At 50.2% G+C, this 24,267-nt stretch overlaps 11 protein-coding genes across 11 annotated transcripts; 6 read left to right on the top strand and 5 right to left on the bottom strand.

Annotated features, from left to right (window-relative positions):
• Positions 1-44: 44 nt before the first annotated feature.
• On the bottom strand, positions 45-1,069 carry A1O9_11556 (uncharacterized protein; the record flags this gene model as incomplete). The annotated part of the gene is made up of 2 exons (XM_013399452.1): positions 45-952; positions 1,006-1,069. The coding sequence occupies 2 exons, from the start codon at positions 1,067-1,069 to the stop codon at positions 45-47; spliced, it is 972 nt and encodes a 323-aa protein (XP_013254906.1).
• A 1,893-nt stretch (positions 1,070-2,962) lies between these two features.
• On the top strand, positions 2,963-3,901 carry A1O9_11555 (uncharacterized protein; the record flags this gene model as incomplete). The annotated part of the gene is made up of 4 exons (XM_013399451.1): positions 2,963-3,228; positions 3,289-3,331; positions 3,389-3,653; positions 3,714-3,901. The coding sequence occupies 4 exons, from the start codon at positions 2,963-2,965 to the stop codon at positions 3,899-3,901; spliced, it is 762 nt and encodes a 253-aa protein (XP_013254905.1).
• An 82-nt stretch (positions 3,902-3,983) lies between these two features.
• Positions 3,984-5,324, bottom strand: A1O9_11554 (uncharacterized protein; the record flags this gene model as incomplete). The annotated part of the gene is made up of 4 exons (XM_013399450.1): positions 3,984-4,574; positions 4,627-4,872; positions 4,928-5,199; positions 5,252-5,324. The coding sequence occupies 4 exons, from the start codon at positions 5,322-5,324 to the stop codon at positions 3,984-3,986; spliced, it is 1,182 nt and encodes a 393-aa protein (XP_013254904.1).
• Positions 5,325-8,791: 3,467 nt separating this feature from the next.
• A1O9_11553 (uncharacterized protein) lies at positions 8,792-10,022 on the bottom strand (the record flags this gene model as incomplete). The annotated part of the gene is made up of 2 exons (XM_013399449.1): positions 8,792-9,698; positions 9,952-10,022. 2 exons carry the CDS (start codon positions 10,020-10,022, stop codon positions 8,792-8,794), a joined length of 978 nt encoding a protein of 325 aa, XP_013254903.1.
• Positions 10,023-10,166: 144 nt separating this feature from the next.
• On the top strand, positions 10,167-10,778 carry A1O9_11552 (uncharacterized protein; the record flags this gene model as incomplete). The annotated part of the gene is made up of 2 exons (XM_013399448.1): positions 10,167-10,523; positions 10,608-10,778. Coding segments are annotated over 2 exons (528 nt in total), but the record flags the coding sequence as incomplete, so codon positions are not given.
• Positions 10,779-11,393: 615 nt separating this feature from the next.
• On the top strand, positions 11,394-14,016 carry A1O9_11551 (uncharacterized protein; the record flags this gene model as incomplete). Its single annotated transcript, XM_013399447.1, has 2 exons — positions 11,394-11,762; positions 11,812-14,016. 2 exons carry the CDS (start codon positions 11,394-11,396, stop codon positions 14,014-14,016), a joined length of 2,574 nt encoding a protein of 857 aa, XP_013254901.1.
• Positions 14,017-14,890: 874 nt separating this feature from the next.
• Positions 14,891-15,628, top strand: A1O9_11550 (uncharacterized protein; the record flags this gene model as incomplete). Its single annotated transcript, XM_013399446.1, has 1 exon — positions 14,891-15,628. The coding sequence occupies one exon, from the start codon at positions 14,891-14,893 to the stop codon at positions 15,626-15,628; it is 738 nt and encodes a 245-aa protein (XP_013254900.1).
• Positions 15,629-16,066: 438 nt separating this feature from the next.
• A1O9_11549 (uncharacterized protein) lies at positions 16,067-17,074 on the bottom strand (the record flags this gene model as incomplete). Its single annotated transcript, XM_013399445.1, has 1 exon — positions 16,067-17,074. One exon carries the CDS (start codon positions 17,072-17,074, stop codon positions 16,067-16,069), a length of 1,008 nt encoding a protein of 335 aa, XP_013254899.1.
• Positions 17,075-17,902: 828 nt separating this feature from the next.
• On the top strand, positions 17,903-19,051 carry A1O9_11548 (uncharacterized protein; the record flags this gene model as incomplete). Its single annotated transcript, XM_013399444.1, has 1 exon — positions 17,903-19,051. One exon carries the CDS (start codon positions 17,903-17,905, stop codon positions 19,049-19,051), a length of 1,149 nt encoding a protein of 382 aa, XP_013254898.1.
• Positions 19,052-20,348: 1,297 nt separating this feature from the next.
• A1O9_11547 (uncharacterized protein) lies at positions 20,349-21,483 on the top strand (the record flags this gene model as incomplete). The annotated part of the gene is made up of 2 exons (XM_013399443.1): positions 20,349-21,053; positions 21,187-21,483. 2 exons carry the CDS (start codon positions 20,349-20,351, stop codon positions 21,481-21,483), a joined length of 1,002 nt encoding a protein of 333 aa, XP_013254897.1.
• A 130-nt stretch (positions 21,484-21,613) lies between these two features.
• A1O9_11546 (uncharacterized protein) lies at positions 21,614-22,405 on the bottom strand (the record flags this gene model as incomplete). The annotated part of the gene is made up of 2 exons (XM_013399442.1): positions 21,614-22,150; positions 22,250-22,405. The coding sequence occupies 2 exons, from the start codon at positions 22,403-22,405 to the stop codon at positions 21,614-21,616; spliced, it is 693 nt and encodes a 230-aa protein (XP_013254896.1).
• Positions 22,406-24,267: the final 1,862 nt, after the last annotated feature.

Genomic DNA, 24,267 nt, shown 5'->3' with positions numbered 1-24,267 from the left:
GCGTTCCACGTGTGGAAAGCTGCCATCTCATGGAGCCATGGCACTCAACCCTGTCCACCAGAGGCCGACCAGAGAGAGCCACTGACATATGTTGCGGCATTTTCGGCCAGTCCGACGTAAACCGGGGCCAACTCAATCGGTTGTTCGATCCTTCCAAGAGGTGCCGTAGAAGAAATGACGTCTCTCATTATCTCAGTAGTCATCCCCTGGGTCGACAGGAAATTGGTCAAAACCAAAGCGGGTGCAACAGCATTGACCCGGATCCCAAAGGGGGTCAGTTGCAACGCCAAAGACCGCGAGAATGTCGTGACGAAACCTTTTGTAGCGCCGTAGTCAATGAGCCCACCGCTGGGAGCCTGGGTGATCCCCGAAGACGTGAATATGATGCTCGACCCTGGCTCGAGGAGAGGTCGAGCTGCTCGGCTGAGCCAGAAGTTTGCATAGATGTTGGTGTAAATGGTCCGATCAAACTGTTCGTTCGACAGTGTTCTGATGTCTTCGGAAATGTTGGAGTAAGCGGCATTACTGACAAGGATGTCAAGGCCACCAAGGAGCTCGGCAGCTCTGCTCACCAGATCAACGCAGAAGGACTCGTTTCGCAGATCTCCGGGGATGGTGAAGATTTGGGATGATGTACTCGATGTGATAACCGACACGACATCCTGAGCATCCGACTCTTCCTCCGGAAGATAGTTAATCACAACGTCTGCACCTTCGCGGGCGTACGCGATTGCAACCGCGCGTCCGATGCCAGAATCTCCTCCAGTAATCAAGGCCCTACGTCCAACCAAGCGGCCTGTCCCAACGTAATTGTCCTCGCCGCAATCAGGTGCTATCTCGAAATTACTTTGCAAGCCAGGGAATCCCTGATCAGGGATTGTGTAGTTGGCGGTGTATCTAGCCCTGGGATCGACGAGTCCTTCGACCACGGTGGAATTCTCTTGGCTTGATACTGCAAGTTATGATCAGAATCGCTCGGGTCACTCGCGAAAGAACGCGACCAACCTGGAAGAACAAGCCCAAGCAATAGGCATGCGCCAATCCTGAGATATCGTGAATACAAGGCCATTTCTGTAACCTGGTGGATCAAAAGCGTTGAAGCTATCTGTGCTTTTCGAGGTTTGTATTGACCTCACTCAGTACGTTGATATTACTCGGTTGAACAATGCTAAGCAGTCGAGGTTTGCAGGAGACATTATATATCACTTCCTGATTCCACATTTCCAAGATAGCCATGTAGTACACAGCACGGTGATAAATGTCGGAAGTATCTCAATCCGCGGAGTCAGGATGATCGCCTAGATGAGGCTGCAAGCGGGACGTACCAGAGCTTTAGGGCCAAGGCTGGTGATGACGATCTAAGGCGCACAGCCTCGATGACAATGTTCCACCCAATCTTAGAACACCATGTATGATTGGACTCGCTAAATTATAAAGCTTTCTCCGAGTAGGCTTGGACTTGGATGGATCTGGTTGAGTGCATCTTTGATTCGATACTTTGGCTTTGATGGCGTTGGACTACCGGGTGAAGCTGAATCGTTCTCATCGTCCCAGAAGCGTCACTTGCCTTGGGCAAAACAGTTACTGGATGAGCGTCTCTTTGGGCAAATTCTCGGAATAAGCCGGCTGGCCTCTATTATGTTCGAATCCCATCGAGGGCACGTAGTCTGCCAGAACGTAAAGCCACCGAACAAGCATCATGTAACCCCTGACACCCATCATATCGATCAGCTATGCGATGGCTGGATGTAGAATGCCCGTGTTCAGACCATCGAAGCCTCCTTCGCGGCCGAGGCGATGAACCCCACAGTATCGAAGGTGAATAGTCGAATGTGCTTATTGACGTTGATTAGATATGCATTTGCCGAACGGGCTGACGAGACCAGCGCCCATGGGTGTTGGACCACAGGAGAGATGTAGCAGGACAGTAGTCTCGCTGACAATGCGCGCTCCCGTGGTGAGCATGGTAACTTTCAAGGTCTCGATGGGCGTTGATGCTTCCTCAGTTCACTGGATTCAAGTAGACGACGGACTTGGTGCGTTGTGACGTAGAGCCCGTGCCGTTTTACCGGTGGATCATCTCCAGTCTCGTCAGATAGACAACGATATCCCGAGCTGACAAGCGGCATAGGAAGAGGCTCCGCCCCGCAGATTGGCCACGATACTGAGGCCAATTGTAGCTTGTACCCCCTGTGAGGAATTGTTCCGTATGTAGTGTAGGAAGCGTTTGATGCAAGGGAACAGTACGAGGTTGTGTTCCTTCGTTGAGGTCAAATACTGTGAGAGCCATGGGCTTTGCGGGTTGTGTCTCCAGATGCGCCTCCTGCTGCCTCGCATTCAGCAAGAGACACATCTTAAACTCAGGTCTTCTAGGTAATCTTGTTGCAGTTCATGTCATTCATCCGTAAGGAGGTTGCTGTTGAAATTGAGGCTCGGTCGGCAGATTTCTGTAGAGGCTTCTTCCACCTTCAATATTTGCCCAGAGTCGGAGAAAGTTGCATCACTTTACATAATTCTACTGCCATGCGCGTATTGACTGTATCAGCGAGCCCTCCAACCGTGGATTATTAATATTACTTCGCAAATACTTTCCAGTGATTACAGTATGTATTCGACCGGATGCCTCTCACTTCCGGAGCTTATCGCGATGGCTATAAGAGGATGCGACAACCTCCCCTTCTGTCGGTGCATCACCACAGCCAAACCAACTGAACAAAACGATCTATATCATCCAACCTGTCTTCAATATTCTGTCCTGTTCGCTTCTCACCGCCTAATATTGGCAAAACTGGAAAATGGTGTCCTGGGCTATCACTGGCGCGACGCGAGGCATTGGCGTAAGCTTCCCCAGATCAACGCCACAACGATTACATCTTCAAAATGCTAACAAGAATATCTTTGCAGCTCGGCTTTGTCGATAATCTTGTAAGTCTACTGTTACAGTTGTAGTGATGGCCAAGGCATGCCACTGACCCCGTCGCCAAAGTCTGTCGATCCGAAGAACCAAGTTTTTGCCATCATTCGAAGTCGAGCAACTGCCGGTCCGCTTGAGGAGCTTGCCGCAAAGCGCAAAAACATCCACATTGTAGTGACCGATATCTCCGACCCGAGGAAATTGGATCAGGCTGCCGCCGAAGTCTCTAAAGTCACGGCCGGTTCGCTTGATGTCTTGATTCTCAACGCCGGCTCTGCAGGGCCGGAGACCAGCGTGCTGCCGCCAAGTGCGTTGTGAGTGGACAGACCTAATGCGCGCTTACTTGAGAGTTCAAAATTGCTGACACAGTGCAGTCATGGCAAGGAGGAAGCACTGGAGAACGAGATTAATGCGAACGTATGATCCTTCCGCTAGCACTTGAGTGATATGAGCAAAAGCTGACTGTCCACATAGATCAAAGCAAACCTGATCAGTAACATCTACGTCATAAACTCCTTCCTCGACCTCATTCGTCACGGCAAAGAGAAGAAGATAATATTCGTTTCCAGTCAGAGTGGAGACATTGAATTCACTCGTATCACTGGCCTTCCAGCCTTGCTGGGATATTCTATCAGCAAGGCTGGCATGAACATTGTTACCACCAAGTTCGGCATCGAATTGGCCCAAGATGGTATCAAGACACTGTCTATGAGTCCAGGATGGGTAAATACAGATGCTGGTCAGTCAATACACAAGACGAATCGTGTCGGCACAGATGACTGACCCAGAACAGCTCAAGCAGTGACAGGCGATCCGGATGTACGCAAATTCATGCTAACTGCATTCCGAAAACTTGACCCAAGCGTCAATGGACCGATACCGGTAGATGAATCAGTCACCGCTCAGCTTCGGGTGATTCAGAGCTTGACGGAAGCGAACAGTGGGAAATTTGTATCACACCACGGAGACAGTAAGGATTGGTTCTAGTTAGAAGCTGAGTGGATCTATCTTATCTTGATAGAATACCCATCAGAACAAAGGATGGAAATGACGGGGCCAAGATGTGAATTCAAGCAAATGGTGGTATGAATGGAACTCCGCCAACAACTGCATCGAAAATTGTGAGATAATCGACTTGGCTCTCAGCATTGAAATCGTGCTGGTTCCATACAGCCTCAACCATATGCTGAATAAAATGAATGTGGCTTGATCTTCGTCTTCGATCTTGTAGGCTTTGCTCAAAAACGTCCAGGACTGCAAGTCGTTGATCATCGCCAACTGCTTCGCAGGCGATAATGAACAATGGCCACGCATTCTGGCATGTTCTCATCTTGGTCAACAGCAATAATCCCTCTCTCACAAGTCGTCGATGACGGAATTCAGTTCCTGCAACGCAATGGACGGCCCGGTTGACATATATCAAGCACGCTAGTCGATGAAGATCAGAGACCATCGTATTCCGGTCTATCGGCGTCGCAGACTGCACGTGAATTGGGCCATGATCTCCCAATGCCCTGGAAATGTTCTGTTCCAGAATCTTCGGACGCTCCATCCCAGCATTTGAATAATTGATCTCGGAAGGTTTCGTGACCATAGCTCGTCTACATGCATGTACAACAAGCTGGAGCACATCAGTTGGACAGCCGATGTTTTCCTCTACCTGCCGCAGTATTAGATGATGCTGAAGGAAGTACAAAAGGCTTCCCGTTTACCTTTGGACCGCTTCCCTCGATGGCTCTGGGTGACCTTGCTTCTGGAGCAAAGCCGCAACCTTCATAAGGTACCTTCCAATGCCTGACTGTGAACTCTGCGAGGACCTCGTGATAATAAATCCAATCGAGGAAGACCGAATATTCTTGCCGAACCAGCTTGTGAATTGCCGGTGACCTGTTGATAATGTTTTTCACTGCGCATAGATATATTACCCAACTCCCTTTGGAGTTAGACTCGAGCGAGAGCTGTGATTATTAGGCGACCATGGCAAGCCTATGCGGACCGGGTTATACTAGGTACCTCATAATGATACAAAAGCATTGTTGCCATCAAGTTCTGAAGCAGCGTTTTCTCGTCGAGCCAGTTGATTGACTCTTTGACTGATGATATGACAAGATGCTTGTAAGGAAAGCTCTTTAAGCTACCGTGAAGCTGTAGTGATGCGAGCGCAAAAACGCCTTGTAGAACTGGGTTGGTCGCATCGGATGGATTCGAGAAGGCAATTCTCAAGATGAATTGTGCCAAAACCTCCTCGTCGGTTGGTCCTAATATCAGTGATCTTGACTCGTTGACTGAGAGGTTTGGTCAGCAGGATGATTGGGCCAGGAGAGCTACCCTACATACAGAACCCCAGTAGATGTGACTCTTCTCTACTTATGACGGTCGGCGATAGATGGGTTGGGCTAGGGACTTTCATGGTACGAAGGTAACGAGCTACAAGTAGTATGTGCTGTTAGTATCAGGCAGCTTGGCATTGTGTCGGAGGTGATTTGCACCAGAAACCTTCCTGTTCTGCAGCTCCTCCGATAGCGATATGTCCCAGGGGGATGAATTCAAGAATCTCTTGACATTTGATTGAAGAGAATTCACTGTACAGCAGGTAGCTCGCGAGATTCTTGCTCTTTTCCTGTCGTCATCTCGAGGCCAGGACAGCTGGATGCCATAGCCTTGACAGAGGCGCCGCGCCTTCGTGCAATTGCCACATCTCGGCCAATGCAAGTCACATCGTACTTTGCGCTCTAGCACAAATCAGCCCGTCTAGTAACGCTCGTATAGCAGCTTCTCCGCTCTTGATGTGTTTACCTCTGCAAGTCCAACATCCTTTTATTCCCATGGCGAGGTTCTCGTGGGCAAAGCCCGTATGCTCATTCTCCAAATCGTAGGGATTGCTGCACTCTTTTATCACAGCCTTGATTCGATATGGGCTCGGCTCAGCATGAATTCATGATCTGCCGTAGGTAAATCTTGTCTGGTATAATATTTAAATACCAGTGTAGAGCGTTCTCATGGAATTCCAAACTCGTCCCCGCAGGCGAACGTCATAAGTTCATGTCGGCCCAATCGGAGTAGAGGATCAGTCAGCCACAACTGAGATAACGCCAAATCTCGGAGAAACTTGCATATGATGATTAAGCAGAGGACTAACGGCATTTGAGACGAACAGGCATAGGCAATTCATCCGGTCGAGAGATGGATCAGGCTCATATATATTAACGCGCGAATTCGTCGGTAATGCATTGCCCTTCGTCTTTCTCATTCACGATTCAATCATCAGGTGCACATCACTGCCAAGGTCTCTCCAAAGCTGGTCATTGGTCATCCGCTGTAGTATAGTCTCCCTGGGTACAAGTTGCTCCGTAGACCTGCTGCCGCATCATCGAAATGTATACTTCGTCAAGTTGACAATGACTGTTTCGATCGCAGCGATTGTGTTATCGTCAAGGTCTCCCATCGGACTGTACTCTACGTCAATGAATCTTTGCGCCAGATCATCTCGACAAAGATAGGAGGACTTGATGTCTCGTACAATGATGCCAACACCCACTGTATCGTAATTCTAGAAAGGTCCTTGAATGACCTAGAAGGTACACATGGAAGATCACTAAATGTCGTCATCGTTCTTTGCCGCCTTCCCCGCCGTCGGTAGTAATGTCAGGGGGGGCGACTCAGTAGCATTCGCATCCGAAGGTTCCAGTGATGGCTCTCGTACCTCCACTTCTACCCTGGGAGGTCGCATGCCTTAAGACGATTCCCCCTGTCACCATTTCGCCTGGTCAACCCTCTACGTCACCCAGAGTCGAAAGCAGTTGCTAAGTCACGCAGGCATTGGCTGAGACAGGTATTTTAGAGGTAAGTCGGCGAGTATAGGCTGGTGCTGGTGACAGGGCGCCTAACTGTTACGAACCCGGGTCACTTACTCGTAAAGGGTCGCCAAAGCGAGGCCACCCGCGCCTAAAGGAGAGTTAGGAAAGTTAGCCGATAGAGAATGAGGCTACATCACGTGACCATTAACTCCTATAATTTTAGCCCCCGTAGCATAATTAGCACGCCACCTAGATTCGTTTACAGCCGATTATTACTTGATAGCGGCCATACCTAGATCTTAATTAGTCGACAAGTTTCGCCACCATACCTCCTTCCCACTGTGATTAGCGATGCCAAGCGATTGTAAAGACCGTGGCCTACTATATCGCTTCGACGCATCCAAACTAGCTCCGAGAGCTATTCGAACGCTATCCGAAGCGGACCCGAGAGCGCCCAGGCGCTAGTCTAGTACGTACTTGGGATACTATACAGTCTGACGAGTCCCTCGGATTGTCTTGGGAATGACCATCCCCTTCCCATCACACCACTACTACCGCACTCCGTTAGCCTTCAAGGCTCTAGTATATAGCCGTATAGAGCTATAGATCTAAGAGTTCTCTAGGCTCTATTATAGACTAGGATAGATCTAGAGGAGCTATTAGTACTATAATATACGCTCACTACCCTAGATAAAACTGTTTTTAGTTAACTTCGTCTATAATCCTATACCTATATTTTAGGACAACTCGAACGAGAATAGTTCTCTTCGATATATCCCTAGTTATTCTATTCTGATACCCACTTATCAAGAAACTCCCTTGGTCAGCACTGCGTAGCGCTTCGGATTGTAACAATGCCCTACTTTCACTATATTCTAGAAGGCCGTGATATTATACATCAGCGAAGGCATATCCTACCAAGAAATAGTTGTTTGCTCGCCGGACTCTCGATGCCAGCCTCCCGCCTGAATCTACATCTAACCCGGCTCCGGCACAGGTCATCAATCCGGCTAGTCTTACTTTCTGCACTCCTACCGATGCTGCGCCACTCACTCACTGGCATAAGTGACGCTTGAAGAAACAAATCACCCCAGCTTTGGCTAAGCGAATAATCTCTGAAGCCTCACTCCTTTCATTCTTCTGCGCGGCAGGATATGAATTTTTATCATTCCCCGACTGCGCTCCATCGATCAGCTACCATTTATTTTTCTCTGTGCAGGAGCAAAGTTAAAGGTAGTACTTGTGGTGATCCGAGCCGACGTCGTAGTCAGCTCTAGGTGACCAGAATCGCCAGATACAAAGTCTAGTTGCGTTCAGAGTTATTTGAAGCTCAGCAAGCCCATAGATATCTTGGGAAATTATTGTCGGGAATGCAATCATCTTTTGATGGTACAGACACATGATCATGGCAATATAAATGTCCTAGCTATACCAGATGCATATGCACTATCCAGACTATGCTGGTCAATCCCCCAAAGGCTACAGGCAAAAGCAAACAAAAGGAAAACAACCGTCTCATCATGTGTCGAAAAAGCGAGCTCCGATTATCTCGCAAAATATGATCCCCTTGGTCATGTTCCACGTGCCTACTGAAAACACGGCAGGGTACGCTAATACATCACTAGCTGGGAGGGAAAAGTTGGGACCAATGAAGAAGATCAACAATGTCGTTAGAATGTCGTTCAAAGCCATGCTGGAGAAGAACACCGATTCTTGGTCTGATCGCGCGAGATCTTTGCCAAATCCCACCCCGACATAAACGCAGCCCCCGACTCTGGGCGTCGCTTCCTGCCCAATCGATAAGAGTAAGAGAATGCGCAATCTTGACCCGAGTACATATACTGAACGCAGCGGGGCTGTTCTCCACAGGCTCGGCGACAATGCTCGAATGAGACGTGCGCTTCACGTTCGAGCGCTGACATCTCATCGCGAGACTTCTGTCGATCGCCATTGACGCCTGGCGGTCGATACATGAGATCATCGGAGGAATTGTCCCAGTCTTCGCGCTTGGCTTGGACGGCGGGGTGGATCATTTCCTGGTAGAGTTCTTGAAGAAGAAGAGGTTCCTGTTGTCGAGATTTTAGCTTGCGTTGGCTTTCCATGGACGGTAGTGGCGAATACAAACCTTAGGGCTTTTTCTCTGCTGCTCAAAATCCCAAATAACGCATGCTTCTTCAGGGGTAATGTGATGCATGGTAACGATGGGCTGACACCAATGTCTTACTCCATTATCTGGCCCAGGACCGAACGGTATTGTTGCTGGCTTTTCAGCTTGAAGCATGGGCCAGCGACCGCTAAACACTACTCCTTTGTCGCGTAGAGCCTTCATCAGGACGTAATCACCGAATGATTCAGACTTCACCATAGCATCATATCGCGCGGCAATTCCAGGGTCGCCGTTGGCAAATTTGGACAGAGCTGCTCCTGACAGCACCACGCCACTCCCTCCATGGGCAAAGGCTTCGCCGTTAACATAAGTTGGAGAGCCGAAATAAAGAAGCTGGGAGGGATCCTGGCGCTCTAGCCAGAGTAATAAATTCGTCCGGACTAGATAGGTATCGGCCTCGATGAAGATGTACCACTTTCGGTGAGGTCGTAAATTCCATGTTTCTTCTAGCATATGAAGGAACTTGTACTTGTCCAAATTCCAAGCGGCCTTTCCACTCTTGTGTCGCAGACTGGTTTTATCTTCGCCATTTCCCTTGTAGTCTTGTAGAGTGCGATAGTAATCGAAATCAGGGTCCTGAGTTTTCAATATGTCGGAGGCATTTCTTAATGCATCATGGACGACGAACGGGCCGATGCGTTGCTCGCGATCGGAGAAAATGAGTATGTGTTGATAGCAGCGAAGTCCGGTCAAAAGCTGTGTCGGGAGCTTGTCGTGGATCTCATTTGCACCAGTCTTGACAACAATCAAGACATCTTTGGAATCCAGGAAGAACTTACAGTACTGATCTGTATCGGCCAATGGTGCATCTAAGGGCGTCCTAGAGGGTAAAAGAAGGGCCGGTGGGACGGAAAGGGCCGGGCAGGCGAAAGAATGCTAAGAACACGAGGAAACCTAGGATAATGATGAGGCCTAATGCTGTGCGTTGAGAAGGAAATCACAAGACCATATTGGCAGGTAGATAAGTGGGGACATGGTGCAAAGTATTGGTAGCGGTAGATGGCTGAGGATAAAGATGGAGACGCACTCAAGTAATGTAGCATACCTGGCGGTTGTGGTAGTTATAGCCCTACTTCCGCCAGAGGTTTGGTTCCCCCTTCGACCACGTCAGAAATGCCTTCACTTCTGGTGAATCAGAATACATGGTGACATTTCTGAACAGGCGAAGTGAATACCTTTTCTGATCGAATAAGGATTCCACTCAAATTAGGACTTCTTCTACAGGCATACTTGTTGGAGAAGAGCCACCATCATGGTAGCCTCGTATCAGTACAGGTTGCGCAAAACTCCCAAATCTCACAACTCCGTTTCGTTGCCTCAGCTGAGCACCACAGTCACCTTCTCTGTTCGCCCCGGGACCAAAGCTCAATCACTGCATCGGGGTGATCACATATACCACACCTTTCATCCGGGAGTAACAGCACACCACCCTGGAAGAGACGCAATGGTGTGTTTCTTCGTTGCAGGAATCAAGACGAGAACAGAAAATGGAGCAACAAGAATCATCCCTGGAATCCATCTTTGGGAGTATTCTCTCCCACCTCCCTCAAACGATGATCCATCGATCGAATGCGCAGATTTGGAACCTGGTGATGCGTTCATGATGCTTGGTGGTTGTTTCCACGGTGCTGGAGCAAATACCACCGTGGACGAGGAGAGGTTGATTTATGGTAAGTGCATCACACTGACTACCGCCTTTCTGGCCGCGGCCTTTGCTGAACACGCATAGCGGGCGTTCTCTACGCGAGGTTCTTTGAGGCAAGAAGAAAATCAATACCTCGCAAATGACATTGAAAAGATCAAAGAGTTTTCCATATGGTTACAAAGATATACCGGATTCGGAGTGAGCAAGCCTTTCATTGGATGGGTTGAACTGGAAGACCCTCTTCGGAGGATGAATCCAACGGCCACCGAAAGTTTGGAGGATGACTTTTGGTAAAGTGGCACCATTCACAAGGAGTGCATTCATCTTGTATCAACACCGTTCGCAATTCAACGCCATCATGGAGGAAAAGGGTTCGACATGACGTTTTCCTCGCATCTAATGAGAGAATAGGCACTTAATCAGACGACTGCCACCGGTGACAATTGCATGGAAGGTAGCATTGAGACCAGGGTTGATCAATAGTTTATCCAGGTCGTGAGGATAGGCTATAGTCATAATTAGGCACAGAACAAAGGCACATGAGAGGTGATTATGTAGATAGAACGATGACCGTTTGTTTTGAGGAGAGGTGGAGATGCAGTCATAAAAAGGCAGGAGATTTGGCGACGGGTCACGTGGACACTACACCAACGGTTGGGCAAGTTAGCCGAGACATGCGCCATCGGTCCTGCCGTGGCAACCCCGATTTGTTTACGCGCCAAGACTTCCAGAGTGCCTGATGCAGCACGAATTCTTGAGGGCATCCATCAGGGTGCTGGTGACCAAAACTGACAGACGACCATCATCTCGACTACCCTCCGACGTTGTGCTTGCATATATTTTGGAAAAACTCCCCAGCCGATCTTCAGGATGGACAGTCCGACCAAGATGGCACCTCAGACCTCGCTCTTTCAGGTCTACCTGCGCCTTCGACCACCAATTCACACATCCACCTCCAAGGACAAGATCGAGCCCTGGCTGATCGTGGAACCACCTTCCGCGCAAAGCATGCAAGCGAAGCCACCGAGCTCGCTGTTTTCTACTCATATCACTCTGCAGCCCCCGAATGATTCCAGGAAACGGGCGATCGAACGCTTCGGATTCACCAAGATATTTCAAGAGAAAGCTAACCAGTTGGATGTATTCGACGAGACTGGGACTGCTGAAACGATCAAAACTGTCCTGCAGACTGGAAGAGATGGGTTGGTGGCAACACTAGGAGTCACTGGAAGCGGAAAGGTAGTCACCCACTGAACGAGCGACTCTATCTTACTAACAATATGTGCAGAGTCACACAATTTTGGGATCGAAGTCGCAACGAGGCCTTACTCAAATGACACTTGACGTCTTGTTTAGGTCGATCGGACAGAATATTCGGCGACCCGACCATCCAGATCTTCCCACTGACAGTGGACTTCTTGCCTCGCTTCAAGCATCAGACCCAGCCGAATCCCAAATTTCATCCGCAATTACCTTCTTGGAGTCGATTTATGGAGATGGTGACCGGGCCAGGCTATCGCGAGCGCAGACACCCATGTCTAGAGCTCAAACCCCCATGCTGGTAGGCAATTATTCCATCGAGCTTCCCAGCTCTTTTCCATCATCTTCCCTACAAATGGATGCCGCAAAGTTGTCAGGACTGAACTTCGTGCCTGGCCAATTCACCGGTAGCCCTGCCCCCAGACGGATTCTACCCATGGCTCTCGAGGTTGAAGGTAGCCCGGAAAAGGAGCGGTGGTATCCCCCCTCGAAAGTTCCCCTATTTTCACGGTTGAAAAGTCCAAGGAGGTCCTCTGCTAAAGCAATTTGTGTAAAGGAATCGACCATATATCACTCTCGGCGGCCTCAGCTTCCGCGCCCAAGTACTCTAGCGCAACAGCCCGACGTGTCATCATTCACGGTAGACATTGACCCCAACACAGACTATGTTGTACTCATCTCCATGTATGAGGTGTACAATGACCGGATTTTCGATCTACTCTCGAATGCAACATCACCCAACGCGCCTGCAATGTCAACGCGTCAAGGAGCGGCGCTTCAAAAAGGTCTGCTCAGGCGGCCACTTTTGTTCAAGAACACTGAAATGTCGCACGATCGAAAGGTGGTGGCTGGGCTTCGAAAGATTGTCTGTGGGAGTTATGATGAAGCGATGATGGTGCTCGAGACAGGTCTTATGGAACGACGAGTGGCTGGAACAGGCAGCAACAGTGTCAGTTCTCGAAGCCATGGATTTTTCTGCATTGAGGTCAAGAAGAAAGTTGAAACACGGGGTTATGGGTACGGAATGCCAACATGGACGGGTGGGACCATGTCAATTGTTGATTTGGCAGGGTCTGAGCGAGCGAGAAATGCTAAAACCACGGGTTCGACACTTGCTGAAGCAGGCAAGATCAACGAGAGTTTGATGTACCTGGGACAGTGCCTGCAAGTCCAGAGTGATTGCCAACAAGAGGGTAGCAAGCCGATTGTACCATTCCGACAGTGCAAGCTGACGGAGTTGTTATTTTCAAACTCCTTTCCGACATCGAACCACAACAGCACATGTCGACCACCGCAGAAGGCCGTGATGATTGTGACAGCCGATCCCCAAGGAGACTTCAACGCGACCAGCCAGATTTTGCGATACTCAGCACTTGCACGCGAAGTTACAGTGCCCCGAATCCCTAGTGTTGCCAGTGCTATATTGGGCAATGGATCTCAAACAAGACCAGGTACTGCATTGCACAACGGACGTCACACACCACAGGACGGTTATTTCAACGCACAGGAGTTAGAGCAGGCAACGAATGAAGTCGCAAGGCTAGCGGAAGAATGTGATGCCTTGGTGATCCGGCTCGCGGAGGTGGAAATCAAGCGAACGGAAGCTGAATTGAAGCTCCAAGCCACCGAGGAGAAACTTGAGGTGATGGAGCAAGAAGTGCGAGATGAATGTTGGACTGAGATGGAAGAACAGATGGAGGAGGAAAAGACGAGGTGGCGGAAAGCATGGGAACAAGAAAAGGTGCGGACGGAGGAGTTCCTGGACGACAAACTGGACATCCTACAAAAGACAAAACAGATGACGATCCATGAAGACAAGTCGGCAGATGCTGTGGTTGCGGAACTGGAGCACGAAAATGAGAGACTCCGCGCGAAACTTCGAGCATTGGAACAAGAGCTGCAAAGTCGAAGTCCGACCAAAAAGGCACGGACAACAAAGAAATCACCGACGAAGGGATCGGTGTTGCAGGAGGGATCGAATGTTAATATTGCGACGAATCCATTCCTTGCGTCACTTCGAGCTCGAGACAGTGAGACGACAATCAAGGCGAAGGCGAGTAAGGAGAGTCTGAGTATGTGTGATGTTTCACCACGAAAACTGTCCCTGAGGAGCTCAAGCGCCACGCGTGAGGGAGACGGGGACAGGGATGTTGAACAACAGCCAGCAACAGTGAAGAAGCAGAGGAAGTTGACGACGCGGAAATGGGATCTGGGGAATGTTGACGACTTTTGAGGGCAGCACTGAAGGCGTATGTGATCTGACCTGGCCCATGCAAGGCGTCTGATGTTGATATATAGAGTCCGTTGAAAGACAAGGAATTGAACCTACCAGCACTGGTGGTATGTACGGAGTAATTATAGATGCCTAAGATTTCGCCGTGTATTAGTTAAGCACCGTCCCTGGAGAATCTCGGTTCAAGGGGAATTAACGCCTATCGGCTTCGCTTTTGTGGGTCTAATGGGCAGTCGGTTAGTGATCACCTTAGCCAAACCAACATGCCCGAAGACTTTCCACTTAGCAGCCCCTGGTCTCCCCGCAAGCGCCGAAAGGCCAAACACCAACCACCATGATTTCATCGTCCTTAGGCGACCTTTAACCCGTTTTAGGCGTGACTCGGCGGGGCTCTCGGGACGGCCAGCAGCTGCAAAGGCCTGGACATGCTTGAATCCTTGCAATTGTGGACACAGTGGATCTTCGAAATCTGACGTGGCTGGGATTGAATTGTTCCATTCGGTCAATCACTCCATCCTCAACTACTTCCCATCTCGTCTCTACAAACCACCTCCGTCACCTTCACCACCCCTCCATCTGCTTCCTTCTGCTCACCTGTTCGCTCATTCTTCGTCTCTGTGATTCAGGTGCTCTTCTCTTCCTTCTCAATCCATGAGCCGTGATCCATACCATGCTCTCTGTCGCTCGTTATCGCCATTGACTAGCTACTTGTTCTCTCGATATCCCGGCCATTTGTGCCCGCAGCTGAGCTGAGACCTATCGACACGGACCTATCTATTCTATCCACTCTGCCTATATTTCTATACCCACAGCAAGAGCACAGACAAACTCTCAGTAAAGAGCTCTCTCGCACCCTCACCTCGCTTTCTCGCAAATGGCACCTACCATCGCCGCCACTGGCTCCGTGGGTAACCAGCTCCTCCAACTGTTCTCCCGCTCTTTTCAATCTATGTCTTCGCGAGCTCTGGACGACGGGAGCCCACCACCCCTTGCCTCTGTCTTCGCGACAATCATAAAAGACGCAGGGCACCTCACCCGCCGCGCCATACGGGAAGCCCTTGGCCCCCGGACATCCTCAGCCAACGAACCCGTATACCTCACGTCACCGCCGTCTCTACAAAAACGCCAAGGGGTTGTCCTCGCCATCCCCACCACCTATGCAGGCCTCAACTCTGGCCCTGCGCCTGGTGCTGTTGTGGGCATAACCTTAGGCGCAATAGCAGGCTTCATCGTCATTTTGTACATCATCCTATCCGCCATCCGTCTCTCTGGATGGAACCAGCGCGAGGAGGTGATCGTGGAAGAACACCATCACCGACGCTCGCACGGCCGCTCCAGGAGCCGATCCCGCGCCATGACTGAAGTCAGCAGTCCACGGCGTGAGCGGATCGTGCGAGAACGGGAGGACAGAGTGGTGGTGGAGGAGCGGCACATGGAGCCTGATAGCGTCATCGTCGACGAGGAGGAAGATGATGTTGTTGAGGTCATCGAGGAGCATTCGCCCGTGCGGCCGCCCAAGAGGGATCCTCCTCGACGTAGCGGCTTCCGCACGGTCGATCCGGCCGAGTTGGGTGGTGGAGGTGCTCCCAGGCGGAGTCTGCATAAGCGATAATATATGGTTCAACTTATGTCTATTTGCTGGGCCCGCTCTACAGACGTCCGCCCTATGTCCTGAAATTAGCCTTGGTCTGTTTTGAAGCGATGGCGTTAGTTTGGGTTGGGAATTGTGCTCTATATCTGGTGGACATGCTCAGTCGCTCCAAGTTGTCAAGCATTAAGAGATGAGGTATGTGGAGGTGAAGCCATGTGTGTCAACAAATGAGGATTTCAACGGAGGCAGATTTGGTTTCCAATTTCACGTGTTCTATCTGGACGGATCGAATGCTGGAGCACAAGCAGAGCAGAGGATATAATGGCCAAAAATCTACCCTTGGCTTTTTCATTCCAATATCATAATCACATTCACAATGCTCATGTCATGGTCGCCGTGCCAGCCTGTTCCCTCTTTAAGCCTCAGGTGAAACATCTGCTTGACTATCCTCACAGACTATCACGAGCCCCTATCACCACCTTCGTTCCTCCCCCCTCGCATCTTCACCCTCAACAACGCCTCCGCATTTCCATGCGCGATCAACTCGAGCCCCTTCTCGTCCACAAGCTCGCTCTCCTCCAACTCCTGCATAAGCCTGACTCCATCCTCGTTCCTGGCAAACGGATAATCCACCGAGAATAACACATGCTCGATCTTGGTGTTCCGCAAGATACACGCCATGGGATCGACACTCCAGTTCCCACTCGTTGTGATCCACAGATTCTCATCGTAGACCTGTTGGAAACTTCGCTGGCCTGGGGCCCACCGCACGGACAGCTGGTTGATGCGCGCCAGCATGAATGGCAGCATTTCACCCATGTGGCCGACGATGAGTTTTAGCTTTGGCAGCGTGTCGAAGAGCCCGGCCGCGAACAACCGCAGGATGTGTGTCGCGACGTCCGAGTGCCAGCCGAAAGCGGACGCGGAGATAGATTGTGTTGCCGACAGGGGAAAGTTGCCTGTGTAGAGCGATATGAGCATGGGTTCGGTCGGCCAGGTTGGGTGCAAGTAGATCGGGACGTCGAGGGCCTGGGCGGTCTCGAAGAGAGGCAGGTATTCCGCCCCGTCGTAATATGCCCCGGTGGAGGAGTGGTTGTCGATCAGGGCGCCGACGAAGCCGAGCTCTTCAACGCACCGTCTGAGTTCCGCAGCGCAGGACGCGGGCGAGCTGACGGGCAGGACGGCGAAGCCGGCGAAGCGGTCCGGGTGCTGCGCGATGGCGTGTGAGAGCTGCTCGTTCGCGGCCCTGCATTCGCCTGCGGACAGGGAGCCTGGGGCGTGAGACACAATTTGGAGCGAGATGTTGTTGGCGTCCATGGAGGAGAGGCGGAGGGCGCCCACGTCCGATAGCTTTTCGCGCAACCCCGGGATGTGCTTGAACTGCTCGCCGTATTGCGCTGCTGTCGGGGAGGCCAGCATCGCGGCGGAGAAGAAGTGCTCCTCGAGGGAGACGAGAGGGGGGATCATGGTGGGCTGATTGCAGTGTCGTGATCGAGTTGACAGAGGGAAGCAGAATGGAAGTGGAATGATCCCTCAGACCTGACCTACCTTGGGTCTTGACGGTGGTGCATCAAGAGTAGATCAGGTCGTATATATGAGTTACTAGTCCATCAGATCGACGGATGATTCAATAATGTTTCTCGGAGTTGGAGACCCCGATCCGATATTCTGGCGAAATACCCAAAAGAGTAGTTGACCGGCAGTCATGGAGCTACCTGGAGGTGCCGTACGTGGCTACAAGTGCCCGTCTTCCGTGCAGCTGACTCGTAGCAAACACGCACATCGCAATGTCTTTCTGCATCTTCAACTTGTACAAGGAATACCAGAAAGAAAAGATATGGAGTATGGACAGGGCACAGCAACGAGTAAATGGTACGACGAAGCTCGACAGATGTTGAAAGTGATGCTGAGTCATCAGGTTTCTGCGCCGAGGTTGATATCCTTGGCACACGTGATCACCGTGGTTGCCAGCTCACGTGACTGCGAATGTTTATCCGGCCCGCCAAACGCTAAACCATAAGCGGCACTAACACTTATGCGCACGTGTTTCTCCCAACCTCAACGCACGAGGCAGTCCTCGCTCGGACTTTATCGGCCATAATGCCTCAGATGAACGGCTCATCGACATGACAAACCACAGCCTCCGATGAAGCCAATAACTATCTACCTGGTATCTCTTCAGGCAGACATCAAAGCATATCTCATTTCTTGCGCCAGGCTCTTTCAACATGGCCAGAGTGATTTCCTCACACTGATACGTGGAACTATCTTAGTATCCCTACCGGTGCTGCCATCATGGTTACCATCAATTCTCTACCCTCACTGCTCCCTGGCGAAGCCAAATCACATCATGTTGGGAATCCACCCACTGGATTTCAAAATCCATGGCCATCATTTCCCCATCAAAGTCAAGGTTTGATGAACGTATTCAAGACCCGGTTCTCGAAAGATAAGCCTCCGTTCAAGCCGGTCCCAGATCGATCGGAGCTTGTGCAGGTACAAAAGATCGACTTCGCCTTTCCCGATCCTGGGTTCAAGGTAACTTGGATTGGTCATGCCAGCTTCCTATTACAAACTTCAACCCCGGCTGGTGCATCCCGTGGGTTCAATATCCTATGTGATCCGCTGTTCTCTGAACGCACATCCCCGGTCACCTTCTTGGGTCCCAAACGATACAACCCTGCCCCATGTACGATACATGAATTACTGGACAATGTCGAAATCGATCTCATTCTGATTTCCCACAATCATTATGACCATGCCGATGCTGAAACCCTGAAGGCAATCTGTGCCCATCGGAAATCCAAGGTTCACATCCTGGTCGGGCTTCATAGCTCTCGCTGGCTGGTTGGACATGGCATCTCTCGATCCTGCATTACCGAGGTGGACTGGTGGGATCAGTTCGAAGTGCAGGTTGAGGACGTTGGTTCTGTGAAAATCACATGCACCCCGTCCCAGCACTTCTCGGGCAGAAGTCCTTTCGACCGTAACTACGACCTGTGGTGTTCGTTCGGCATCGAAGAACTGCAAGGCGATCAGAAGAAGTTATTCTTCTCAGGCGACACCGCATATCGAGCGATTGCGGATCCTAATCTCACTCATGAAGAAGAAGAGTCACATCCGGCCTGTCCTGCTTTCAAACAGATTGGCGATTTGCTTGGTCCATTTGACCTCGCGCTGCTTCCGATAGGGTTGTGTGAACCGAGGGTGTTCATGTCTGCGGTCCATGCTAACCCATGGGATTCCATTCACATACATCGAGATGTCAGGAGCAAGAAATCTATCGGTATGCATTATGGTACTGTCCGTGGAGGCCTTTCACAGTACTATGAGGACGTCAGAACACCGCCGAAAAATTGGAAAGAGGCCGCGGATACTGCAGGATTGAAATGGGGTGAAGAGATCGGGCTGGTAAACATCGGCGAGACTCTGGTGTTAGGTTGACCTGACGACAGATAGCCATATCAACAATTACCGCTGCAGGTACCGATACGAATCAGAGTGGTCTGATGATCCTCGAAGAATTATAAGGCGAAGTGCTTCCGTAGCTCACGTCCTTCTAGATTGAATGAGGCTTTTGCGCGGACAAGATCATCCTCAGAGTCCCATGTTCCCATGTCACACTAATTGCAAGGATTTTAGACGCAATGTGGTTGTTCTCTTGGTCATGTTAGCATGATTTTAGGGCGGCTGGACGAGTTCGGCCGGCTTCGTCCACGGCCAACGAGTTATACTGAGACAAAATACCTCAAGGGGAACATTGCAATTTTAAGTTTGTGGACTTGATGCCTTGGAATCGGCAAGTACGCAATATCGCCGCATTGGCTCTGTCTCATCTATATGTGTCCATGGCTGACAAGGTCGCAAAGTTGAAAACGTTGGTAGATTATTAATCATTGCCCCCGGACCTTGCACATATGCACATTCCGGGCGGTCCCCTCCATCAGGAAAAGGCTGGGGATAGTCCAGGTGGTCATCTGACTTTTGAAATTGTGCCGTTGATTCCCTTTTGTAACAGTGTCGATGGCCCATCAGCACCAGGCCACCCGCTGAACCTCCCCACGGGATTTATCCGCATTGCTTCATACTCCTGCAACCTTCGGGGTTAAGCACTTTAACATGCTCTAGTGGCCCACTAGCCCTGCCCTAATTTGTGCTAGCTCGCCTTGCCTCGTAGACTAGCCCCAAATCGGGACTAGCCTGTAGCTAGTGGGTGGCTAGAATGCACAAGGTAGAGACTTGTACTAGCCCAAATTGCTCTCTCACTCAGCAACCGCCAACTATCTTACATACGATGCCCGTGGCATCGAACATCACGACGGATCTTCGAGACAACTGACTCGTTGACTTGCATGAGATAAATTGCCGAAAAACGCTGCTGCCTGTCGCAAAAATTGGACCCTGGTTAGCGAGATATTCGCCTTTTGGATAGCATCTACCTGGAACGCATGGTGTACTCGGTACACTTTTATGCATGCTGCCACCCATGGCATCATAAAAGCTAACTGCTGGAATATGCGTACTCCTCAGTATCATATAAGAGAGGAGTCTTCCACTGTTTTGCTGGACAGGTTCATCGCTCACTCAGGATTCGGGAATCAACAGCATCGGAATTTCGCCGTTCTGGTAGCGGAGTCCGCGCCAATCAAATAGTCAACGAAGTGAAGGACGGGAAACTGTTTAGCTGAGCTGACCACCCACGATTCTATTCCTCATTCAGCCCCATTACACACGCTTCACCATGATCAACTGGCTCATCACATTCTGGAAGGAGTCCATGCGCCTTCCAGCGCCTCCATTGACGGAGAAGAACCTGCCCGACCAAACCGGCAAAGTCTACATCATCACGGGTGCCAACACCGGAGTTGGGTACGAAGTAGCATCAATTCTGTACTCACACAACGCAAAAGTGTACGTCGCAGCACGCTCGCAATCAAAAGCCGAGACGGCAATCGAGTCGATCAAGAAGCAGCACCCGAACTCCAGAGGAAGCCTCCACTACCTGCACCTCAACCTGAGCGACCTAAGCAGCATCAAAGAGAGCGCCAATGACTTCCTATCCAAGGAGGACAAGCTGCACTGGCTCGACAACAACGCCGGCGTCATGATACCTCCGAAGGCCCAGCGCGGCGCCCAGGGGTTGAATCTCACCTATCAGACGAACATCCTCGGGCCTTTTCTCTTCACCAAGCTCCTGCTCCCCGTGCTCAAGCGCACAGCCGAGAGCGAGCCCAAGGGCACCGTAAGAGTAAGCTGGGCTGGAAGTCTCGCCGTCGTGCTGCAGTCACCTCCCAAAGGTCAGAAATGGAAGGCCGATAAGGATGGCAACGAGGGCCTTGACGAATCTCTCCGCAATGAGGTTATTTACGGAGTCAGCAAAGCTGCGAATTATTACCTCGCGCATGAATTTGGGCGAAGATATGCCGACGAGGCGGTCATGCATAACGTGAGTCTTCTTGCTCCTTTCTCGAGTCTCAAGTATTTGCACTCATCATGTTGCACTGGACTTCTGCCGTGAAAAGTCCAAAAACAAGAAGTCATACTTCAATGCGCTAATACTTTGTCTCTCTCAACACTAGTGCTACAACCCGGGTAACCTCCAATCCGACCTACAGCGGCACCTCCCAAGCTTATTCCAGTGGATGATGAACAAAACGGTTCTATACCCGCCGATCTACGGCGCATATACGGAGATCTACGCGGGACTCAGCCGCGACGAACCGGCTCTAAGCACCAAGCAGGGCACTTACATCGTCCCCTGGGGCAGGAAATTCGGTACAAGGAAGGATCTGGAGGAGGAGATTGCCAAGGGTCCAGACGGGGAGCCTGCTAAGTTGTTTGACTGGTGCGACCGGATTACCCGTGATTATCAGTGAGTGGGTGAGCGGGTGAGTTGTTGCCATGTCCCTATTTAGACATGACTTGGTCAAGGTGGGGAGATCGAAAGGCGATAGCCGCTTAGTGCCAGCTGTAAAGGATCGCTGAAAGCGGACAACTGGTGCGTTCTTAGTTTACAATACCCCAAATAGTCAGATGGTTCATGGTACGGTATTCCGTTGCGAAAAGTCTTAACCTGGAGGCTGAAACTTGGATAATATTACAATAACATGACGTAGCTAGCTTCGAGACGGCAATGGACCCCGGAGTGGAGACGTCTAGAAAGTGAATTGCATCAACCCCGGATTCAGCACCAGCGGCATAAGGAAATGAAACGCGACAACGGTACTCAGTGCCGATGTATGATAAAACCGTGATCTTAGACATGACGGACATCTTGGATGCGATAAAGCGGCAAAATAAGGGGGTGAACGGCCCTCTATTGGACCAGTACCGGTAGGGGTGGAAGATCAGCTCCGAGCAACCGTAGGCATATTTTCCCCACCTGGAGAGCTCGTCGTAGACAGTCAGAGAAACCCCTTCTTGAAACCCACCACCGTAGACCGTGGAGAATCGCAAGTCGTAGCCCTTCGACTGCAGCCGTAAAGCCATGTCGAAGTCCTCGGAAACGGTCTCTTCGGACCAGTACTTGTCCACTCCAGCTTGCTAGTAGGAGATATCTTGTAGAGCACTCCAGCTATAGATATCAGTCGGCTCTATGAGCGATCAGCTCCGCGATTGTTATATATCTTAGCGTAGAAAAACATTGCGCCCAACGAATAGCGCCACATCCCCATTTTCCACCGCAAATTGGATTGCGGTGTAGACCAAGTTCGTGAAGAACGTGATGCCTGCTTCGAAAAACGATGTCGTGACGTTCATAACACCAGACGAGACCAGCAATTTCCAGTGAGTAACCATGTAGGCTCGAATAATATGGTGTAAGACTCACATTGAATGATGGCGACATTCGACTTGACTGTGATGGCTAACTTGACATTCAGAAGCTTGACTTGGTCGTAAAAGCCTCCCGTCCGAAAGAGAAGGTCTTCTGCATATGAAGTCATTCTTGCTTCTCTCCAACATCACATCTTGATCTTCGAGAGTGTTGTCGCTCCAGAGTTTTTCCAGTTGACACTGATACAGATATTTTGACATTATGTCATTTCGAAAGGCCTCCGATGGTTTGACAGCTTCAGGATATTCAGAATCGACATCGGAGATAAAAGAGGTTTGTGATGGTGATCTGGAGTAGAGTGAAGGGGAGAGCGTGAATTGCGAGCGAGCCAATGTAATCTCCTCCATTGCAAAGCTGAGTAATGCACCACTTATCACACGTTGGGCTGCTCAGATTGTTTGCATAGATTGGTGATGGTCTGGGAAAGACTCTCGACCATACCTCGCAGTCGGAGAGCTCTCGATGAAGAGCTTTGGAAATGCAGATACTCAGGGAAAGACGTTTTGATTCCTGGGTGTTAACACTAAATATAGCGGGATACATATTTTTCGACAGATTTTCAGGTAGCCGTTGTGGTAGCCTCTCTCCGCCCAAGGAAAATCCTTTTGGGGTGTAATATTTGACGACTCGTAATTTCCCACTTTAGAAATAAAAGCAGTACTGTTAAAGAAGAGGTCTCAGCCCAAGTGAAGCGTGGAAGCATATCTTCCAGGTATGTAAAAGTTTAATTGCTTGTCTCAGTTTTGAGGAAACGGAGCGAAGGCGACTCCTCCAGCAGGATTACCCTCGACGTCGATCAAACTCTAGAAGAATAAGCACAGAGGTTATAGGGAGCTCGTGATAGCCAAGGACTCTTCCGAAGATTGCAAACTGCGCAAAGAAACTGTTACACAGTGTATGGTAGGCACAAGGGCCGTGATGTGCGTGTAATTATCTGCATAAGAGAAATTTAAGGCGATGTGGAAGAGGGCGTTTGCTATCGTTTTTGGCTCAGAATGAAATCTCATTTGTGGCGGACCCGACAGTGCTCTTGCCATTGAAATTTTGGCCGAAGCTGGCATAGACTGCTCAGTTCGCAAAGAAGGGCACCGCAACACCAGTGCATCTTATGATCTGGATATCAATGTAAGCACTTACAATGTGCTTGACTGTTCAGTAGTGTAACGTCAGTCATAGTGATAACACGCCTTATGCTGGGTACTGTGTTGCGGGTCTCTCCCGGTATCTGGTGAAAACCATCCAAGTCCTCCGCAAGCACTAAGCACAAACAACACACCATCGAATAAGATCAAGCACCGGTAGGCTGATTCTTTTCCCTTGTCTATAGAATTGCCACCAACGATTAACCCGCTTATTGGCCCAGAGATAATGTACCCCAGGCCTCGATGGAAAGCCAGCAGACCATATACCCATAAAGCAGCATTTGCATCATTAGCACTTAGCATACTAGCGAAGCGAGCGTAGAGCACGTTGAAGCCACCAGCGAAGAGGCCGTAGACAACCGCGAAGCCCAACAAGGGCCGGAAAGTCCGTCCCAAGGAGCCAAAGTGTACACACAGCGACCGCAGTACATATACTCGATACAAGAAGCGGTATATAGACACTTATTCGATCTGATGCGAATCTAAACACTATTTGGCCGATGATAGTGTTCAAGTTCATGGATGTGAGCAGAAGTATTGCTTGGTGGCTTGGTATCTGAAGACTATGTGCGTATGTTTGATAGTGCTGGTTAGCGTAGTTTTAAATCATGGCGGTTGCTAGAAGAACAGATCAGCGAGACCTCCAAGGTAGATAGACAAATGGTATGTCGTATGCTACGCCC

The sequence above is a fragment of the Exophiala aquamarina genome, assembly GCF_000709125.1.
Source record: "Exophiala aquamarina CBS 119918 chromosome Unknown aczIA-supercont1.18, whole genome shotgun sequence".
Lineage (NCBI taxonomy): Eukaryota > Fungi > Ascomycota > Eurotiomycetes > Chaetothyriales > Herpotrichiellaceae > Exophiala > Exophiala aquamarina.
This window is presented reverse-complemented; position numbering and strand designations above follow the sequence as displayed.